General features: G+C 35.5%; 3 protein-coding genes and 1 pseudogene across 4 annotated transcripts; 2 read left to right on the plus strand and 2 right to left on the minus strand.

Annotated features, from left to right (window-relative positions):
* Positions 1 to 57: 57 nt before the first annotated feature.
* Positions 58 to 2,569, minus strand: LOC145600105 (glutamate decarboxylase 4-like). Its single transcript, XM_081655990.1, has 6 exons — positions 2,391 to 2,569; positions 2,084 to 2,288; positions 1,479 to 1,679; positions 1,148 to 1,362; positions 696 to 949; positions 58 to 590 (listed from the first exon to the last, which is right to left on the minus strand). The coding sequence occupies exons 1-6, from the start codon at positions 2,474 to 2,476 to the stop codon at positions 58 to 60; spliced, it is 1,494 nt and encodes a 497-aa protein (XP_081512116.1). The 5' UTR covers positions 2,477 to 2,569.
* Positions 2,570 to 8,047: 5,478 nt separating this feature from the next.
* Positions 8,048 to 10,218, plus strand: LOC145600955 (uncharacterized). The gene is made up of 2 exons (XM_081656836.1): positions 8,048 to 8,562; positions 9,582 to 10,218. Exons 1-2 carry the CDS (start codon positions 8,093 to 8,095, stop codon positions 10,063 to 10,065), a joined length of 954 nt encoding a protein of 317 aa, XP_081512962.1. The 5' UTR covers positions 8,048 to 8,092; the 3' UTR covers positions 10,066 to 10,218.
* Positions 10,219 to 10,228: 10 nt separating this feature from the next.
* Positions 10,229 to 13,176, minus strand: LOC145600954 (glutamate decarboxylase-like). The gene is made up of 7 exons (XM_081656835.1): positions 13,065 to 13,176; positions 12,581 to 12,785; positions 12,280 to 12,486; positions 11,984 to 12,198; positions 11,417 to 11,670; positions 11,268 to 11,320; positions 10,229 to 10,802 (listed from the first exon to the last, which is right to left on the minus strand). Exons 1-7 carry the CDS (start codon positions 13,157 to 13,159, stop codon positions 10,305 to 10,307), a joined length of 1,527 nt encoding a protein of 508 aa, XP_081512961.1. The 5' UTR covers positions 13,160 to 13,176; the 3' UTR covers positions 10,229 to 10,304.
* Positions 13,177 to 14,966: 1,790 nt separating this feature from the next.
* On the plus strand, positions 14,967 to 19,428 carry LOC145600953 (protein NRT1/ PTR FAMILY 8.3-like; annotated as a pseudogene). Its single transcript, XR_014104333.1, has 5 exons — positions 14,967 to 15,493; positions 16,484 to 16,586; positions 16,658 to 16,875; positions 17,760 to 18,316; positions 18,462 to 19,428. The product of XR_014104333.1 is annotated as a protein NRT1/ PTR FAMILY 8.3-like (transcript).
* Positions 19,429 to 19,690: the final 262 nt, after the last annotated feature.

The following is a 19,690-nucleotide window of genomic DNA, read 5'->3' on the forward strand; positions in this document are numbered from 1 at the left end:
ATACAGAGACTTGAAATCATCTTAATACTTATCTCTGGAAACAGTAAAACAAAATGTCTAGCAGACTCTGCTGGATTTCCTGGCCATGACAAACTTCTTCCATACATCAGTAATCTCCCTTTGTGTCTCAAGTGCACTTTTCTTAGGCACTTTGATAACACCGTTCTTCCCCATATCATGATGGCTTTGACCTTTACTATTCTTGGAAGGGAGGTGATCAAGCTCGTTGAGCACCTTTGTGATGTCAAACACAAGCCTCTCAGCTAGAGTTCGGGAAAAATCTTCCCGAACTACAACGCGGAGCACTGTCACATGCTGTGCATCAGCTGGCATGGTGTATGCTGGAACTATCCACCCAAATCTCCTTAACATCTCTGAAACCTCAAACTCGTTGTGGAGGGTGTTGTCCTTAAGAGAGAAAGCCACTAGAGGGACACCATTGTCTTTAGATGCAATGGTGAATCGCCCTGTCTTTTCTAGGCCAGCCTTTAGAACCATTGCATTTTCTTGGCAATTCTTCATCACATTTTGATACCCCTCAAAGCCAAGGCGAATTAGCTGATAATATTGAGCAATGACTTGACTTGATCCTGCATATTAGTTACCATATCATCTAGTGAGACTTCCCAAAAAATTGAGCTGGTATAAACTGAATGAGAATAGCATGTTTTGGAATCATGATTGGCGAAAATTACCTTTAGAGAAGTTGAGAGTGAATGTAGGCTGGTCTGCTCCTAGGTAGTTGATATGGAAGATGAGCTCTTCAGGCAAGTCTTCCTTGCTCCTCCAGATAGCCCATCCGATGCCAGCGTACACAAGGCCATATTTATGACCACTTACATTTATGCTCTTCACCAGGGGAAGCCTGAAGTCCCATTCTAGCTCTGGGTAGAGGAAGGGTGCAATAAATCCACCACTCGCTGCATCCACATGTATCGGAGTATCCCACCTGCAAACTATATGGTTAGTCCATGTATTACATTTTTTAAGGGTCTGCATATGATACTTGATATTTCACATTCTAAGTCTACTTTGAATTTCGTAGTCATGGATTTCAAAGTGGACTATAAAACTGGGACGGAGGGAGTAGTAGTTATAAACTTATAATGTGAGCATGAAAAAATAGCTAGAAAGTGAAGGTGTATACCCAGTTTTCTTGTTCTTTTCTAGCAAAAGATCATTCAATAGCTTAACATCTTCAAACTCTCCATTGAGAGTAGAGCCGAGAATAGCAGCGACACATATGGTGTTCTCATCCACCATTTCCACAGCCTTCACAGGGTCCATCACATAATATCCTTCACTTAGCTTCACTTCTTTCAGTTCTACTTCAAAGTACCTTGCAAATTTTTCCCAACACACCTATATAAAGTAAAGAGAGAAATAAGGCATTAAACTTAGAATGTACAAAGTGCTTGTAGCTGTGTTTGCTTAAATAGTTCAATGATTCAACTGTGTGACAAGATATGTATATATACTTGAACGTTGGCGCCAGTGACAATGTTGGGCTTGTCATAAGGTAAACCTTGAGCCTTGCGCTTGTTCTGCCACCGCCTCTTGAAGGCAAGCCCGGCTAGCATTATGGCCTCAGACGAGCCTACTGTTCCAACTCCGACAGCCGCCTCTGAATCTTCAAGTGGAGCGTTGAACAGCCTTGCTATCATGTTCACACACCTATTCTGCTTACATTAATGTAAATAATTTTATGTTAATTTCTGTGAACAATTAATACTCCGTACTAGTAAGCTTTCATAATTTTCTAGTCCTTAGACAATTGGATTAGTGATCTATGCAGTCTTTAAGGGAGACAGAAGAAATAATACTTATTTTAATTTTGTGCATTATTTTTTGTTTTTATTTTATTTTTTGGTTGTTGAAAAGGGTCAATCCTCCTATTAGTCCTACATTTTCTATATTTATTTAATTTCTCAAATGCTTTCTGTTTTAAGTTGACCAAGAAAAGTAGGTTTAAGCTAGTCAAACTTAAACCATTGAATTTTCAACCCTTCTAAAACACATTACATAAAACGTGTTCCTAAATTAAAGACAAAAAAAAATAGTTGGTACTAGTTAAAATTATAACCTGAAGCTCAGTTGTGACAGGATACTCATCCATGTCAACATAGTTCTTGTTAATGGCATCCATCATGAGTTTATCACACTCTGGTTCCATCCATGTTGTAACAAATGACGCCAGATTCAGCCTCGGATTCCCGTCTAGCATAAGCTCATCGTTTATTATTTGGTACGCCGCCTCCTTTGGTATCGAATTTTCAGGCATGTTGAACCTGACATGACACGAACATGAAAATACATACAAATTCAAAACCATGTAACTCATAGCTATGTTTGTAACAAACAATAATACATGCTAGTAACACCATACGTACCTAGGAAGTGGAGCTTGGAGATGTCGTGAGGCGAAGGGGGACTGAATATAAGCATCTCCATTCGAAACAGCATGCGAAAGTACCATGGTTGAATAGCTTGTTATTTTGCAAATAGAATTAATTTTGAAGAGAAGGAAGAAATAATGGTAGCTAAATTTTCTTCTGTTACTTTGGTAAGCTTAGTATTTTGATTGAGGAATATGAGGAGGGTGTTTAGGTATTTATATGAAAGTTTAGGTAGGATGGGAATGGTTTGAATAAGTAAATTTTTTTATTATTATTTTATTATTCTATGGAATATAAAAAAAATATTTAAAAATTAAGTTTGCAAATCTCCGCGTCTAAGATTATACTCTTCTTTGTATTATTACTACTAATATAGAATAAAGTCCTAGAATCTAGACAGAGCAAAAAGGAATTAAAAATTAAGTAATTTTATTTAGTGCTTTTTGTACAAGACAAGTATAAGGAGAAGACACATGTAATATGAATTTTGACCATATTATTTATTTTAAAATAATTGTGCTTTGCCCAAATCAACTAAAAGGACATGTACGTTAGTACTTAGTGCTATGTAATTATATAATTGTAATTATATTATGAGATTAGTAATTAGAGAAAAGTTTTGATTTTCTTTTTCTTGATTTCTTCCTTTCCAAGAAGGTATAATTGTTCTCTTTATTGTTCTTCTTTTGATTTGATTTGGTCAGAATTGGAGATGATGGTAACATAAAGTGCAAGTTTATGGTACTAATGAACGTATTATTTATTATTTCAAGGTTTGGTTTTGAGGAATGTTTTGTTATGCAAGCAATTAATAAAAAAAACAAAAATAAACATCCATTCCTTGGTAGACTACCACCAAAAGGACGACTAAATATAATTTGTTGTTAAAAAGTACGGAGTATCTATCACCACGCCATCCTCAATTTCAGTGATAGATATTAGGATGGATAAAAACTAAACGAGTTCATAGTTTAAATGAATGAGATTAATATCTAACCTTAGCTTATTTAGTGGCTTGTTACACTTTTGAAAAAGTAATACCTTGTAAGTCGACGTGTAACATAAATAACCAGTAAGATAAGCAAACACCACAAAACTGAAGTATGACAGTAGTAAATAACATTATTAAGCACATGTTTAAGTTATTTCTCAAAAGAACAAGATACTTCAAAAACAAGTAGTCTATCTCTTCTTGTATAACCCATGAGTCGTTGAATGTGCTCATGTGTTACGTGTGTAGTATTAGAATCTGATTCAACTACTGTTTAATACCAAGAATTTATGCCGAATACATTCCTTTTTTGTAATTTTGGTCCAATTATATAGAATAATTTAAAATGATTGAAGCAGCTGCAAATTTGCAAATGGCATGGAATAATATTATACGTGATTAGATTAGGAATAATAGGGTCAGCATATTCTTTAATCAAAAATACCAGCATGCATGGCTGTATTATACAGTTTACATTTTATGAAAATGCACAATTTACATTATGTGTCATGATAAAGAAGTAATCTATACTTTGAATAAAGACTAAGAAAGAGTTTTATTCTGTAGTTAATAGGAATACCGATTATAAGATGAAATTTAAACCTACAAACTTGGTTAGGGTTTCTAGTAGCACACTGAAAAAGCAGCACATGAAATAATAGCTAGTTGTATTGCTTTTTCACATAGTGAAAAAAATTAATTCAAGGATTTGGTAATTCTATGAATAATGAATGTTCATAATGTAACTTTTTGTTAGATTATTTTGGTTGGTTGAAAGATTTGCTAGGGGAAATTACTAAAGTTCTTTCATGATTACGGAGTATGGAACTATTAAAAATCGACTCCTAACGTTTGGTCTAAAAGTTAGTATGAATAGCTATTATCGTCAATTTTTCGGCCCCTAAATAAATGAATAGTAAAAATAAGAATAGTAGTACTAGAATTTTATATCATTAATTATTTCAACTCCTTTTGCATGCCCCCGGTTTACAGTAATTTTATTGTACATCGAACATTTTTACGAAAAAGTGACCCTTTTTCTTTATAAAAGTGACCCTTTTTCTTTACAAAAGTGACCCTTTTTATTATAAAAGTGATTCATATTTTCACAAAAGTTACCCCTTTTTTACAAAAATGACCCTTTTTTTCCACAAAAGTGACCCTTTTTCTTCACAAAAGTGACCCTTTTTCTTCACAAAAGTGACCCTTTTTTTCACAAAAACAGAGTATTAAAATAAAAAAAATAAACACAAAATACAAAGGTTACCCCAATGGCTCTACTTTCATCCCGTATCTTTATCTCTCCTCAAAACTAAACATTTCCACCATTAACAAACCTTCAAATTCTCTCTCCTCCATCAAAACCTCAACCCCCTTCTCCCTCTCCGTTACCAACTGCAAGCCCTCATATTTTTCCCTTCATAGTTGTCGTCATCGTCACCTCTGCCGCCATAGTCATCACCACCTCCGCCGCTGCCATGTTTGCCACCATCAAAGTAGATGAGGCGAAATGATAAAAACCCACAATAAGGTATATATGCAATTGGGGTCGAGGTATTCGGAGTTGTTGTAATTCCGGACTTCAAACTCGACAAATCGGGGGATGGGGGGAGGTCAGAAGCGCAGGAATCAGGGGATTGGGATGGTTAGCAAGGTCGAAATCGGAGGGGGACGCCGGATTCTTAGGAGAAGCTAAGGGAGTGGCGACAGGAGTGGTGGTTTGGCAGTTGTTGGTTGTCCCAACTTCCGCCATTCACTAATTTACTGAACACCGGCTTTTTTTAAAAATTTGTGTAATTATTTTCACATATATATGTAGAATGGGCGGTAAGAGATGCACATACTAATTGCCACACCAATATAAACTACTTCGTATGAAGTAATTATTGTCCTTCGAAAGTTTTTCAAGATTTGATTTTTGACCACTTACACAAATTGGAGAACCAACTAATTTTAACCAAAAAATAGTGCGGAGTACTAACTAATACCAGATTAATTTTATTGATTAATCCGAAATAAAGGCAATTAAAATTTGTTTCAGTCCAAGTTTGACACAGCCTTTGGTCTCTTGCCTTGGTCAATGGATGTTGTTATAATTTTCTTGTCAATTCAATTCGATTTATGTCAAATTTTGCAACGTCAGACATTTCGTCATTTCCTCATCTTTTGGAGATCTTGATTGTACTAAACAAATTCAACACCCTCTTTAAAAAAATTTATGGATTTTCAAGTAGTATTTTGTAGCATGTTGTTTTTTTTTTTCTTATTGATATTCAATAGGCAAGTTAAACGAAGGAATGTCACGTCTAGCTTTATTCTACCTCATCCCTTGTTTATTTCTTTCATACTACGTAAAATGGAAAATATTCTCATTGATTTAGAACGATCCAACAATACATACTACCTCCGTTAATGATTATCTGCAACTTTGGAATATTTTATATCTCACAAATAATACCCCAAAGTTGCAGATAATTATTAACGGAGGTAGTATAAAAAATCACTTGATTGAGGACTGACATTTTTTTTCTTACAACCAAATACAAAGTACTCGGCATTTTAAGCAAGCTTGGTGAAATCAGAGGGCAATACTCAGTTTTCAAGTTTAAACCCTGTCAACTACATTTGCTTGGGTGTAGGACTGTAGGGAGATCCCCTTACCTTCCCCTCTACTTTCAAGCAAAACATGGATTTGTTCAAGCAAAACATGGATTTAATTGTTTTAATAGGATCCTTCATCTTATAAGCCTAAAATAAAAAGTTCAAAGTACTATTTTACATCCAACTTATTAAGGAAATATAAAATATACATTATTAAGAACTATATGCTTACTTAAAGAATTAAAAGTCAAATTTTGAGGTGATGGAGTAGTGACATTACTCCCACCTCCTATCCCTGAGGTCTAGGGATCAAGCCTCATAAAGTACAAGTTAATTATTAGGTGTATTATATATTAAGGGGCCAAAGATCAATTAATAATTGAATTGACTTGTGTTGTACGAACTTGTTGACAAATAGTCAACAAAGGCGTATATATGTAACTTTTCCTATTTTTCTAATTTATTTTTTGCAAATTATGCCATGGGAGAAGGCCAATAGAAAACCAGCACGCTGTTTAACAAGTGGTTCAGGGCTCCAAATTATTAATTTTCTGTATCATGTTAACAAACTCATATAATTATATTAGTTTAATTAATACAAGCTCCAAATTATTATTTTGAGAAAATACGATTTACTACAAAGTCCAAATTTTAGCCGTGCAACGTACAGTATTACCTTTGATTAACGTGGACCTCTATTTAGAGGATTATATTAGACTTTGTAATGTTGGTTTATGCTAATTAACTACTTTTTTTCAACAAAAAAAAAAAAAAAAAAAAAAAAAAAAAAAAACCGTAGACCTTTGATATATGTATGCATGACATATGCACTTCGTATAGAATGATGTTGTCCATCTATCTTACCTTCACCAATGCAACCTACGTTCCAACCACAACCCCTTAGCTTCTGGATCGATCACCTAAACTTTACATCTTATAAGGGCCAGTTCTATTCACCTTAATTACAGTTCAGTTCAGTAGCTCTAATCAGTTCAGTTCAGTTCAACTCCTAATTTCCTTCTCTCATAAAATATTCATTTCAACTCTATTCAGTTCAGCTTAATTCAGTAAATCTGAACATGCCCATTCAGTAAATCAGATAAGCCCTAAGGCTACAACCATGGTATTATACGTGGTGCAATGGTACGATCAACTAATAAAAAATAAAACCTATTATTCTTCGTCAATTGTGAGAGGGTTGAATTACAACATCAATGTGTGATTCAAAAAAGGAGACATGAGACTCATTCAACGACACCTTAGTCATAACAAAGATGTAAGCATAAGTAAATTAGAATAATTACACACTATAAGCAACTTTTTTTTTCTTCTATTTTGACAAGAAATAGTACAAAATGACGAGTAATATGAGAGATTTAAGGCTTATTTGGTTCACCTTATTTTTGCTTATCTGAACTTATCTGATCTGATCTTATTGTCTGATTTGACCAAACTTTGACCTTAAGTGAACGATAATCTACAAGGAAAAAATATATCAAGTGGGATCTTGTTAAATTCGTAATAATGTGTATTTTATTAACATGTAATTTTCATTATTTTTTCATTACGGAATTAAAGATAATTAGCGATAAAAACCGCATAAAAAACGATAATCTGGTCTGATCTAATCTGAACTTATTTTTTCTGAAATTGAACTAAACATGGCCTTAGAAGGTGCCTCCTATGGGTGGTGTCTTCTAATAATTTTGGCAATTCCAATTCATTAATGACTTTTGTGTATCCGAAACTAGATAATCATATCAAAATAGTAATTGGGCCAAATCCAAATTCTAATGTACGTACATAAAGACTCTTCACTCAAATCTAATATACTTCCTCTGTTACCTCAATGGTCGTCTTTTTTGTCAATTATTATGTGACGGAGCGAGTATGAAACAAAGGAAGTGTAATACCACATTACCACTCGAACGATATCAAAATCTAATCTCGTACTGTGGATGCTACACATTTGGACCACAACATCAAACCCCACCAATATAGCACACTTTGAACCAATGTTCATAATGGGCATGAAACAACCCAAAAGCAAATCATAAGGCCCATATTCTTGACGTAAACAACCCGTTCCTAATTTTCATCATCAATGTCACATTGTCATGCTTTTGCTCATCAATTCTTCATTAACACCCCCTTTTCTTGGAACTCCCAAAAAAACCCATCTTTCATAATTTTATCTAACCAATCCAACAAATCACAATCTTCAAATCAATCAACCCAAAATAAGTTGAATCGAAGATCAAAATTAATGGGGTTGAGAAAATGGGGAGTGGGAATTGTTGCAGTAGTAGCAATAATAGCAGGAAGAGAATTAAACAAGCAATATGGGTGGGATAAAGATGGACTAATGGAGGTTTTTAAGAAATTATCAGATCAATTAGGAATTTGGGCAATTCCAGCTTATGTGGGTGTTCATACTCTTACATTGTCTCTTTGTTTGCCTTCTGCTGTGTTTTTTGAAGCTGGGGCTTCTCTTCTTTTTGGGTTTCTTCCTGCTGTTATTTGTGTTTTTTCTGCTAAGATTCTTGCTGCTTCTCTCTCCTTCTGGATTGGCAGGTACCCATTTCTTAATTTTCTCTAAATTGTTTTATTTAATTTTTGTTATATAATTATGAATTTAGTTTTTCTGCCATTGTTGGGTTTTGTTTATATGTGAAGATTGAATTTTGAGATATTGTACAGTAGTTGTTTAATGTGATAGTGACTGTGGTGGATTGGTGGAGAATGATAATTATTGGCATTGATTATGTAGCATTGGTGTAAAATGTTCAAGTATTGTTGGAAATGTTTTTGTTGGTTGATGAGATGCCTTATTATAGTGTGCTACAGTATATTGTTTGTGATTTCTAGTTTTCTACCATTGGATTTTGTGTGGATGTAGACTAGCTCAGTTGTTAAACTTTAACGTCTTGAGGGTATTTTCCGACTTGAGATTGAATAATCTCGTCTACATTACTACCCTTTGTGGTTCCCCTTTTCCGTTTTCGGTTTTGTGTGCACATTGAGGCTTTTTCATGGTTGTGTTTGGTGACACAGAGATAAACAAATAATAGTCATTCATACTAGTTAATGATGCTCTGGAAACAATATCCAAAGGATTATCAAGAACCCTTTCATGGTAGTGACTCGAGGGCCGAGGATTATCACTCTTCTATATACTGTTTTGTGGATATGTTGATGGGTTTGCTAGATTAAATGTTGCTGCTTTAGCAGTATATCCACTTTAGTTGGAAGCTGGAGTAGAACCTTTCTTTGGTGTGCTTCATCTTCTTCACAGCTGCAATGAATTCAAGCAGTTGAAGTCATAACATATGTAGCTACAGTTGCTGAGCCACTGAAGAAATGCGTTTGTTGTGTCATTGAGTGTACATTTATACATAGGAGATTGTGCTCAGTTATAGAGAACCATCTTTTTATCTTTTGTTACTGCCTCTATGGTCATATTAATGGAAGAAGCCATGTCTAATAATGTTATCGGTCTCTGCTTCATTCTTGATGCTAATAATTTTTAACATCATCTACTATTATCAAAACTTATAGATGTGTAATATTATTTTATTTATTAACGATTGTAGGCTTATTTTCAAGAGTTCAAGTTCTGCAATGCATTGGGTGCAAAGTAACAAGCATTTTCATGTACTCTCCAAAGGCGTAGAACAAGATGGTTGGAAATTTGTTCTTCTTGCCCGTTTTTCTCCTGTCCCGTCTTATGTCATCAATTATGCTCTGGCTGCTACTAAGGTCAGATTTTTTGTGGATTTTCTGCTTCCTACTATTATTGGCTGCATGCCCATGATTTTACAAAATACTTCTATTGGGAGTCTTGCTGGTGCTGCTGTTGCTTCAGCGTCTGGTTCTCAGAAATCTCAGATTTGGTCATACATCTTCCCACTTATTGGGATAATGTCCAGCATTCTTATCTCTCTCAGGATCAGAACATATACTAAAAATATTTCTGTTGAATCTTCTGTAATTGAAAATAGCAATTCTGAAAATAGTGCTGACTCATCTCAAATATTAACCAGTCACAAGACAGATGAAAATGTGAAGAAAAGATGATGATGTCTTTCTTCTCTTATTTTCCTTTTATTTTGGATCTTCTTACATTAGACAGGTTACAGATTTGTAGTATTACAAATTTTCTGTTTGATTAAATATTCTCTTTTAATGGAAAAATCCAATTTTAAGAGAGATGAATGTTCTTTATATTTATTTTTTTAATTTTTTTTTATTTTTATTACAATACATATTAGAGCCATAAATTTACTGCTCATGAATTTACTTGGAACTCAGACATTCTAACAGACACCCTTAGTCTTCCCTCCCGTCACTTTTACGTCCTTATGAACCACTTTATGCTCATCTGTCTTCCAATGGACTGAGGTTTCTGGTATGTGTAAAGAGCCCTCTTCAGCATCGTGACCACCTTCACTTGGTTTGACTTCCAGTGTGAAAGTTATCTTTGGAACAGTATCTGTGAGCTCTGGTAGCGCCTGCTTTATGTGTGAGAGTAGCTTATCCACCATTTGCCTCCCAAAATCCTCCCTGACCACAACTCGTAGGATTGTTATATGCTCAATGTCAGCAGGCATTGTGTATGCTGGTACAATCCATCCATGGTGCCTTAGGGCTTTTGACAGTTCAAATGCAAGGCTTTTGCTCTCATCTTTAAAGGCAAAGGCCACTAGTGGTATTCCTTGGTCTTTTGAGACAATGTCAAACCGCCCCATTTTTTCCAATCCTTTCCGAAGTGTTTTTGCATTTTCTATGCAATTTTCAATGACATGCTTGTACCCCTATTTAAGAGAAAAATCAGGTTGTTAGGAAAATATATCTTCATATTTGTGCGGTAAATAACTATGGTTAGACTCTATGTGCTCATGCAGATTATAATATAAAACTATCAAACAAACATCTCTCATGTAAAAAAGGAGTATCAAATTAGTTAATACTTGTATGTTTTTGGACCTGGCATTACACTGCACTAAAAAAGCTGGCCTGTTTGGGCTATTTTATTCTCAGGTTTACTTTATTCTCACTTTTAGCAGGCTGTGGATTTCCTTGATTTATTTTTGATTTCATATGTTCAAAACGTGTTACATTTTCATAGGAAGTGAGATCTCATGTTAGTCCATTTATGCAATCTGTTTAAGTTCCTGCTGCTGATTGTGGTTAATTTATACAGTTATACTTCGTAGTTATTTCCTGTATATCTTGTTCAGAATTACTACTGTCAGGCTAGAAGGTAAGAAGAAACATACCTCAAATCCCAGCCTTATGAACTGATAATATTGTGCCACTATTTGACTTGCCCCTGCATGTCAGCAATTCAGATTAGTGAAGAATTCTACCCCTCTTCCACCCCCTCTCCCTCGAAAGCAATAGGAGTTGTATAAGTTTTGTGCATTACCTTTGGAGAAGTTGAGGGTGAATGTAGGCTGATCAGTGCCAAGGTAGTTAATGTGGAAGACAAGCTCTTCCGGGAGGTCTGCTTTGCTCCTCCAAATAACCCACCCAACTCCGGCATACACCAGGCCATACTTATGACCACTCACATTTATACTCTTCACCAATGGCAGCCTAAAGTCCCATTTGAGATCTGGGTATGCAAATGGAGCCACAAATCCCCCACTTGCTGCATCAACATGTATCGGAGTGTTCCACCTGCATTTTCAGGAGTTGATTAGCGGATAAGTAAGGAGCTCAGGAGAAAGAATATATTTTCTGGTTCTTAGAATGCACAGAAGGTAGTACAGGGTTGTACATATACAGACTATACAGACCAGAGTTAGTCAGTTCTGGCCGTATCAAATTGTGCTACGATTCAGTTGAAAGAATGCATCCAACCCCCGTATTTAGGCAGAGCCACGTTTGATCGGTCACAGTTTGGCCAGCAATGTGCTGCTTACAGACATACTGTAGGGGCGGGCTGATTTGACTTGGGTGCCTATATTCTTGGTCTAAAATAGGAACTTACCCTGTTTTCTTGTTTTTTTTAGCAAGAAGATCGTTCAAAAGCTTGACATCTTCAAACTCGCCATTAAGTGTAGATCCTAGAATGGCAGCCACACATATTGTGTTCTCATCCACCATTTCTACAGCTTTTGCTGGGTCCATCACGTAGCACTTTTCTGTTAGCTTCACCTCTTTCAGCTCCACATCAAAGTACCTTGCAAATTTTTCCCAGCATACCTGCAAGACAGCAAGGGCGAGATTTAGAGAGTTGGTAACATTTCTGTAGCAACAGGACCGAAAACAGGGGAAATAATCTACCTGAACGTTGGCACCAGTTACGATGTTTGGTCTGTCGTAGGGCTTCCCTTCCGCCTTTCTCTTGTTCTGCCATTTCTTCTTGAAAGCTAATCCAGCCAACATAATTGCTTCGGATGATCCCACCGTTGCCACTCCTACTGCTACCCCATGGTCACCTTTTACTGACGGTGCATGAAACAATCTTGCAATCATATTGACACACCTATTCTGGAAATTCAGGGAAGTTGAATGTTTCTTTATGTTAGATTGACGTAAACTACAGAAGTATTAAACACAAAAAAAAAAAAGACAGTGAGTTAACCTGAAGCTCAGTGCTGATAGGATACTCGTCCATGTCGACGTAGTTCTTGTTGATGGCTTCAGACATAAGCTTATCACATTCAGGCTCCATCCAAGTTGTCACAAAGGATGCCAAGTTCAGTCTTGGATTTCCGTCTAGCATAAGCTCATCATGTATGATTTGGTACGCTGCATCTTTTGGTATAGTCTTCTTTGGCATCCTATACCTTCAATTACCAATCACAACATTTAATAATTAATCACAACCTAACGAACCCCCTTATAAAATATTCTTCCGGAATGAAAACAAGTCACACATTATTCTAACACCCTATATAGTTCAAGACTCTATTGTAACACCACGAGTATGTGACTATAAATTATGTACTCCAGGAGTAATCTCTCTAATCCGGGTGCATATTTATCTTTCTCTATCATTTTTACATCATGCAATATAGGAAAAGTAGTATAAGTAACAAATTCAAATGTAATGTACATGTACTTACTTTGGAAGAGGTTCATGGGCATATCTTGAAGCGAAAACCGGGCTAATTACATGTTCTTCTATTTCCTCTAGGGTTTGGACGTGTGACAAAGCCATCTTTTTGGGTTTTTTTTTTACAATGATGAAATATGACTTATGTTTCAACAGTAGTTATGGAATGAATTTATAATAACAAGTAATTGAGCAAATAAGAGAGATTATGGGAATTAGATTCCTTTGGTTACCCTTGCTTGATGAATTCCTTTTACTTGATGCTATCATGGAATTCCTTGCAATGAACAATTACTAGTAATTAATTAGAGTACTAATTATTGTTTTTTTCTCTAGAATTTGAAATTGTCTTAGAGTTGTAAGAAAATTCCTTGGACCCAGTGGGTGTAATTATAAATATAATCTTTGATTAGTGATAAGAAGTAAGGAATATATGGGAATGAGATTATTGTTGCTAAAGTTGGTTCTAGTCTAATCAATGAATCGATCTATTGTTGATTAACAAATGATTTAACTGTGCAAGCATGATATTGACACATGCTTCTTCCATTTAATTCTTTCTTCAACTGCAACATATTCCTATTCAAGAAGTTGCAAATTGTAACATTGCTTTACTTTCTTGGTCAATGATTCTTTCCTAGTTTCCTTTAATCTGTTTATTACACAAGTTCCAATCTTTTTTTCCTCCATCTCTCTTTGAAAATTGTGAGGGAAGCATTTATAACTTTCGTAGAACAAGTTATTATTGTAGGTAGAGATCCAACATTTTTAGAAAGATCTCCTAAATTCTTACTCCCTCCGTCCCTAAATTACATTCTTCCTTTCTATTTTAAGTAAGGTTTTTTTTAGTAAATCAACTCTCTTTTTCTGTTTTATATTTAATGCTTTCTCACTCATCCTTACCTAATTTCACTCATAATCCTTGTGCCAAATTACAATGAATATGATTGGTTAAAAATTTTCAATTAGGAGCATGTGATTGGTCCTTTTTTTTGCAAAGGATTGATGACATGTCATGAGTAATAACTACTCTATCTTTGTACTTCCCATTGCATTATCCAATTATTGTTATTTGTCTTATTCTTCCCTCCTTAATTCCCGTGTAAATTTCCAAAGAGTAATGTAATTTAGGGACGGAGGGAGTAATAATAACCGTCATTTTAAAGACGTGTTTCATAAAAATTAAGGACTATGTTACATCTTTAGCGAGAACAATTTTTTTTTTCTTTTTTCGGTCGTTAACCTGTAGAAGAAGGGGCAGACCTAACGGAGAGAAAAAGTGAATTGATTTAACGAGATTAAGTTAGAATACCTTAAGCTTGGGGTTCTTTTTAATCAAGCCGGTATTAGAGTACTTAATTAAAAGTGTAATTTATTTTCAACTAGTGGACTTACACCATTTAGATCTCCACGTTTCACAAATTCTCCAAACAACACAATTATGATACACTTTTGTTTTCTTTCATCAAGTTGTCTCTTGACTAAACATGATTCTCCAAACAACACAATTATGTGAATAATTTTTCCTTTCTTACATCAAGATGTTTCTTGCTTACCCACAAATTAAGCATAAAATTGAAAGTTTTCTGCTCGAAAATCTCCCGAAAACATTTCCAAGATCAATATAAGTATAAAACCCTTCCTCATCTATATTTATTGACGGAGTAGTCATCTATCGTAAATTTTCCTCATTTTAAACTTGTCCTTGATTTATCGAGAACCCTTTTTTTCGAGTTTGGCCCCCACATCATATTGTCATTTGGGCCGCTCTTCCCATATTGGTTTAGTTGTTCAAATTCCCTCAACCCAATAATAGCCAACTTAAATAATTACCCACCAAATAAATTTCAATGTTGTCATCAAATTCATTTTCAATGTTAGTCATCAAAATCATTTTCTCACTCCTCTCTCTTTCTCCCCTGTTAAAGTCTTACAACCATGGCCTACAATCACCATCATCAGTACTCTACTCAAAGTTGAATAAGTCAGCACTACTCCGTACTATGTATCATAGATTGTAATAGCCATAACCTACTTTACTAATCGTTTCAATACCCCCAATAGGCTCAATTCCAAACTAAATTCGGCTATTTCGAACCACCAATCTTAAATATACTCAAAACCCAGTTCAAGGTGGTTCGAACCACAGACTTGAAGGTGGTTTGAGGCTGCGGAATTGGTGGGGTCGGTGGCTGATGACGGTTCTTGGTGGGTTGGGGCGGCGGCATTGGTGGGACCGGTTATTATAATTATATATTCTGCAGAAAATTATTATATACTTTAAAAAGTATAATGATACAATATTTCTTTTTAAATTTTATAATTGTACTATAGTTATTATAGTATAGTATAAAAGGAGGAGAGAGAAAGAGAAGGGAAGATCAAAAAATGGATACTGAAGAAGATGAGAGATTGCTCTTGGAACATGGCCTTTTACAGGTTTTTACTTGTTTTGTTTTGTTATTCTGTGCTTAACTAGTAATTTTAGTCTGTTTTTGAAATTGTTTTTCATTCTAGTTGACTTCTTAATTGGTTGCTTGTTTTTTCTAGTTAGTTTAATTACCATTTTTAGTTCGATTTATCTGACACTTTATTAATTATAAAAATTAGGATGATCAATGGTTGAAACCTTCGGTCATTGTTGTATGCGTTCGTCTATGTACCTTAATAGTGTGTAATCGTTGCAAATAATATGATTCGGATTTCGGAGGTAGTATTATAATTTCTAGTACTTGAAGAGGCATGCTTCCATGTAGAAAAACTTTATTGGTAGGCAATACGTGATGCATGGTTTGATAGAGTTCAGTCTTGCTGTAATTTCAACTGCAGTTTGCATATACCCAATGTACCACTATTGATGTTGGGTATCTCTATTAATGAAATCCTTGAGGATATGCATATCTTCCTATTGATGTTGGGTATCTCTATTAATGTGATCTTTGCGGATATGCATATCTTCCTATTGATGTTGGGTAGTTCTATTAGACTATTAATGTGATCTTTGCGGATATGCATATCTTCCTATTGATGTTGGGTAGTTCTATTGATGAGATCTTTGAGGATATGCATATTTTCCTATTGATGTTGGATATCTCTATGAATGTGATCTTTGTGGATATGCTATCTCTATTGATGAGATATTTGAAGATATGCATAGCTATGAGGAAGCCAGGGTTAATCTCTGAGATTAACATCCCAATTTATCTCCTCTCACGACTCACGTTTTTATACATTTATTTCCGTGCCACTTTACTAAAAAAGTTTTTACTCGCATCATTTAAAAAAATATGAGAAAAAAGATTATATTGTGAGAGGAGATATGTTTACAGGTTTATCTCGGAGATAAACATGGATTTTGAGTTTTAATATTTGCTCTTTGTTTTCCCTAGTAATCGTTTTCCTACTTCTGACTTACTGTGTCCTCTGAAGGAAAATGGTGAGCAATATACTGGAGATGGCTCAGTTGATCTAAAAGGGAATCCTGTTCTCAAAAGCAAAACTGGAAACTGGAGAGCCTGCCCATTTATTCTTGGTAAATGATTAATGTTTTGTATGATTAATTTGTGGTGTTAACTTTTTTAACCTTTCTTATTCTCTATACAGGCACAGAATGCTGTGAGCGTCTTGCTTACTACGGTATTGCCATTAATCTTGTTAATTACCTGACCTACAAACTGCATCAAGGAAATGTATCTGCTGCAAGGAATGTAACAACATGGTCAGGAACTTGTTTCCTAACTCCAGTTATTGGAGCTCTCGTAGCAGATGCATACTTGGGAAGATATTGGACTATTGCTGCATTCTCAACGATTTACTTCATTGTAATTTGTGGATTTTCCTTTATTTATGCTCCTTTTCTATTTTGACCTTTTATTATGACCATTGATGCACCTATACCTTCCGGTCCATGTCTAATTAATTTAATTGAATATGTCAATATGCTAACTATTTCTCTTTCGCTTTACAAATCATCCTAGATATATTAACCTTTTGCATTTCTGGTTACCTTTTCAACTATACAGTTGATATGGTTGTCTTTGATAATTTTTATTTAGCCAACTTCTGGTTACACTGACATGTCTTGTAATTTTACCTAACCGAGTTCTTGAATCTTCTAACCTTCCAAACCAAGCAATGAAGATAATTGACTGGTTGAGTTTGTATACTTGGCAATCTTTGGCTGATGAACTGGTGAAATACTCTGTTTCATTTGTTTGCCTGGCCTTTACTTAAGATTTATCAGGATAATTTTAGCAGTTTGCTGTGATTGTGGTCATTTTATTTGCTCCAACTTTAACTAACTAATTCTTTAGTTTGACATGTGCTAGTTCAATAGTTCATCTCTACTATTTATTGCATAGCTCCAGAATCATCTGTGAGCAGTTACTGGTGCTAGAAAATGACATGCATATAGATCCTCTGACATTTTAAATGCTGGTAGCTTGTATTCTGATGAGTGGATTTCATAAATCATGATCAAATGTTAAAATCTTACTGCTTAATGGTATACATTTATAACGTCATGTTGTGCATTGCAATCTTGTAGCATGTTGAAGTTGATGTTCTTATACTCCTAGAAAACGTGTTTTACAGCATGATACTTAAATACTGTAACAGCCTAATCCAATTTGATTGAAAAGTCCATATTGCTCTCCCTGACATCTGTTCTATTCCTGTCATGATATATTTTGGTTATGTTCTGTAGGGAATGTGTACCTTGACTCTATCTGCATCAGTTCCTGCATTAAAGCCTCCTGATTGTACAGATTCATTTTGCCCTTCTGCTACTCCAGCACAGTCCGGAGTATTCTTTTTGGGCCTCTATCTAATTGCATTGGGAACTGGAGGGATTAAGCCATGTGTATCGTCATTTGGTGCTGATCAGTTTGATGACACTGACCCAAATGAGAGGGTGAAGAAGGGATCCTTTTTCAACTGGTTTTATTTCTCTATCAACCTTGGTGCCTTGGTATCGAGTACATTTATTGTTTGGATGCAAGAAAATGTTGGATGGGGCCTAGGCTTTGGCCTTTCAGCAATATTCATGGGAATTGCTATTGCCAGTTTCTTTTCTGGAACCCCACTCTATAGGTTTCAAAGACCCGGGGGAAGCCCATTAACAAGAATGTGCCAGGTTATTATTGCATCATTACGTAAGTGCAGATCAGAGGTCCCCCAAGATAGTAGTCTCCTGTATGAGACTCAAGACAAACATTCAGCTATCGAGGGAAGTCGAAAACTGGAGCATACTGATGAACTGAAGTAATTTTCTTGTCTATATACGAAGTATATCTTTTGCATTGCTTAAATTTTTTTATCACGTTGTCCAGTATGTGATCTGATGAATTAATATAGAGAGAAGAATACTTGTTAGGTTTTTATTGTGGTTGATGAGTTTGTTCTGCAGATGCCTGGATAAAGCAGCTGTGTTGTCAGATGCTGACATGAAAAGTGGGGATTTCTCCAACCCATGGAGATTGTGCACCGTAACACAGGTGGAAGAATTGAAGATTTTGATCCGCATGTTCCCTATATGGGCAACCGGAATTGTTTTTGCTTCTGTCTTTGCCCAGGCAACATTGTTTGTTGAGCAGGGAATGGTGATGGACCGAAGGATTGGATCTTTCATCCTCCCTGCTGCCTCGTTAACTACTTTTGATATCATCAGTGTTTTATTCTGGGTCCCAGTATATGACAGATTGCTAGTCCCTACAGCTAGGAAGTTTACTGGCCGAGAACGAGGGTTTTCAGAACTTCAGAGAATGGGCATTGGCCTCTTCATTTCTATCCTTGGCATGGTAGCTGCTGCTGCAGTGGAGAACAGACGTTTGCATATTGCCAAGGAACTAGGTCTGGTCGATGAAAATGTCGCTGTCCCAATTAGCATACTTTGGCAAGTACCACAATACTTATTGGTGGGGGCTGCAGAGGTATTCACCTTTATAGGGCAATATGAGTTTTTCTATGATCAGTCACCTGATGCCATGCGAAGTTTGTGTAGTGCACTTTCGCTCCTGACGATTTCATTTGGGAATTACTTGAGCTCAGTGATTCTGACAATTTTGAATGTCATTACAACTGCTGGAGGAAACCCGGGGTGGATACCAGATAATCTAAACAAGGGTCACCTCGATAATTACTTCTGGCTCTTGGCTGGACTTAGTTTCTTGAACCTGTTGGTGTATGTTTTCTGTTCTCTGAAGTACAAACAGAAGAAGGCCTCCTAAGGATGATTTTGCTTTAAGCAAAGCGCTGTATTGTAGTTAGATACAAGTATACAACCTGTCTATTCTTATAATACTTCAGAGCTAATTAAACTATTAATGTTTGCTTCTGTTTCATGTGAATAATGTTCATGTGATTAATGTTCTTATAGCTTACATTGATGCAGGGTTTTATGCTTAAACATGTCATAAAATTTCAACCCTATCAGGTTTTCATGGACACTAATTCTGGTAACTCAAAATAGTGACACTTCTTGCTACTAAAGTACTAAAATCGTGTTCTGTTTAAGAGGGTGCTAAAAGTGTGAGGGTCATAGTCATATAATGTCAAGTGGACATTGGTATAGTAGAGTAGTAGACACAATATGTGACATTTGAATGTAAAGCCATTAAACCTTGCAAACAAGTGGTA

Source organism: Chenopodium album, chromosome 21, assembly GCF_948465745.1.
Source record: "Chenopodium album chromosome 21, dcCheAlbu1.1, whole genome shotgun sequence".
Classification (NCBI taxonomy): Eukaryota; Viridiplantae; Streptophyta; class Magnoliopsida; order Caryophyllales; family Amaranthaceae; genus Chenopodium; species Chenopodium album.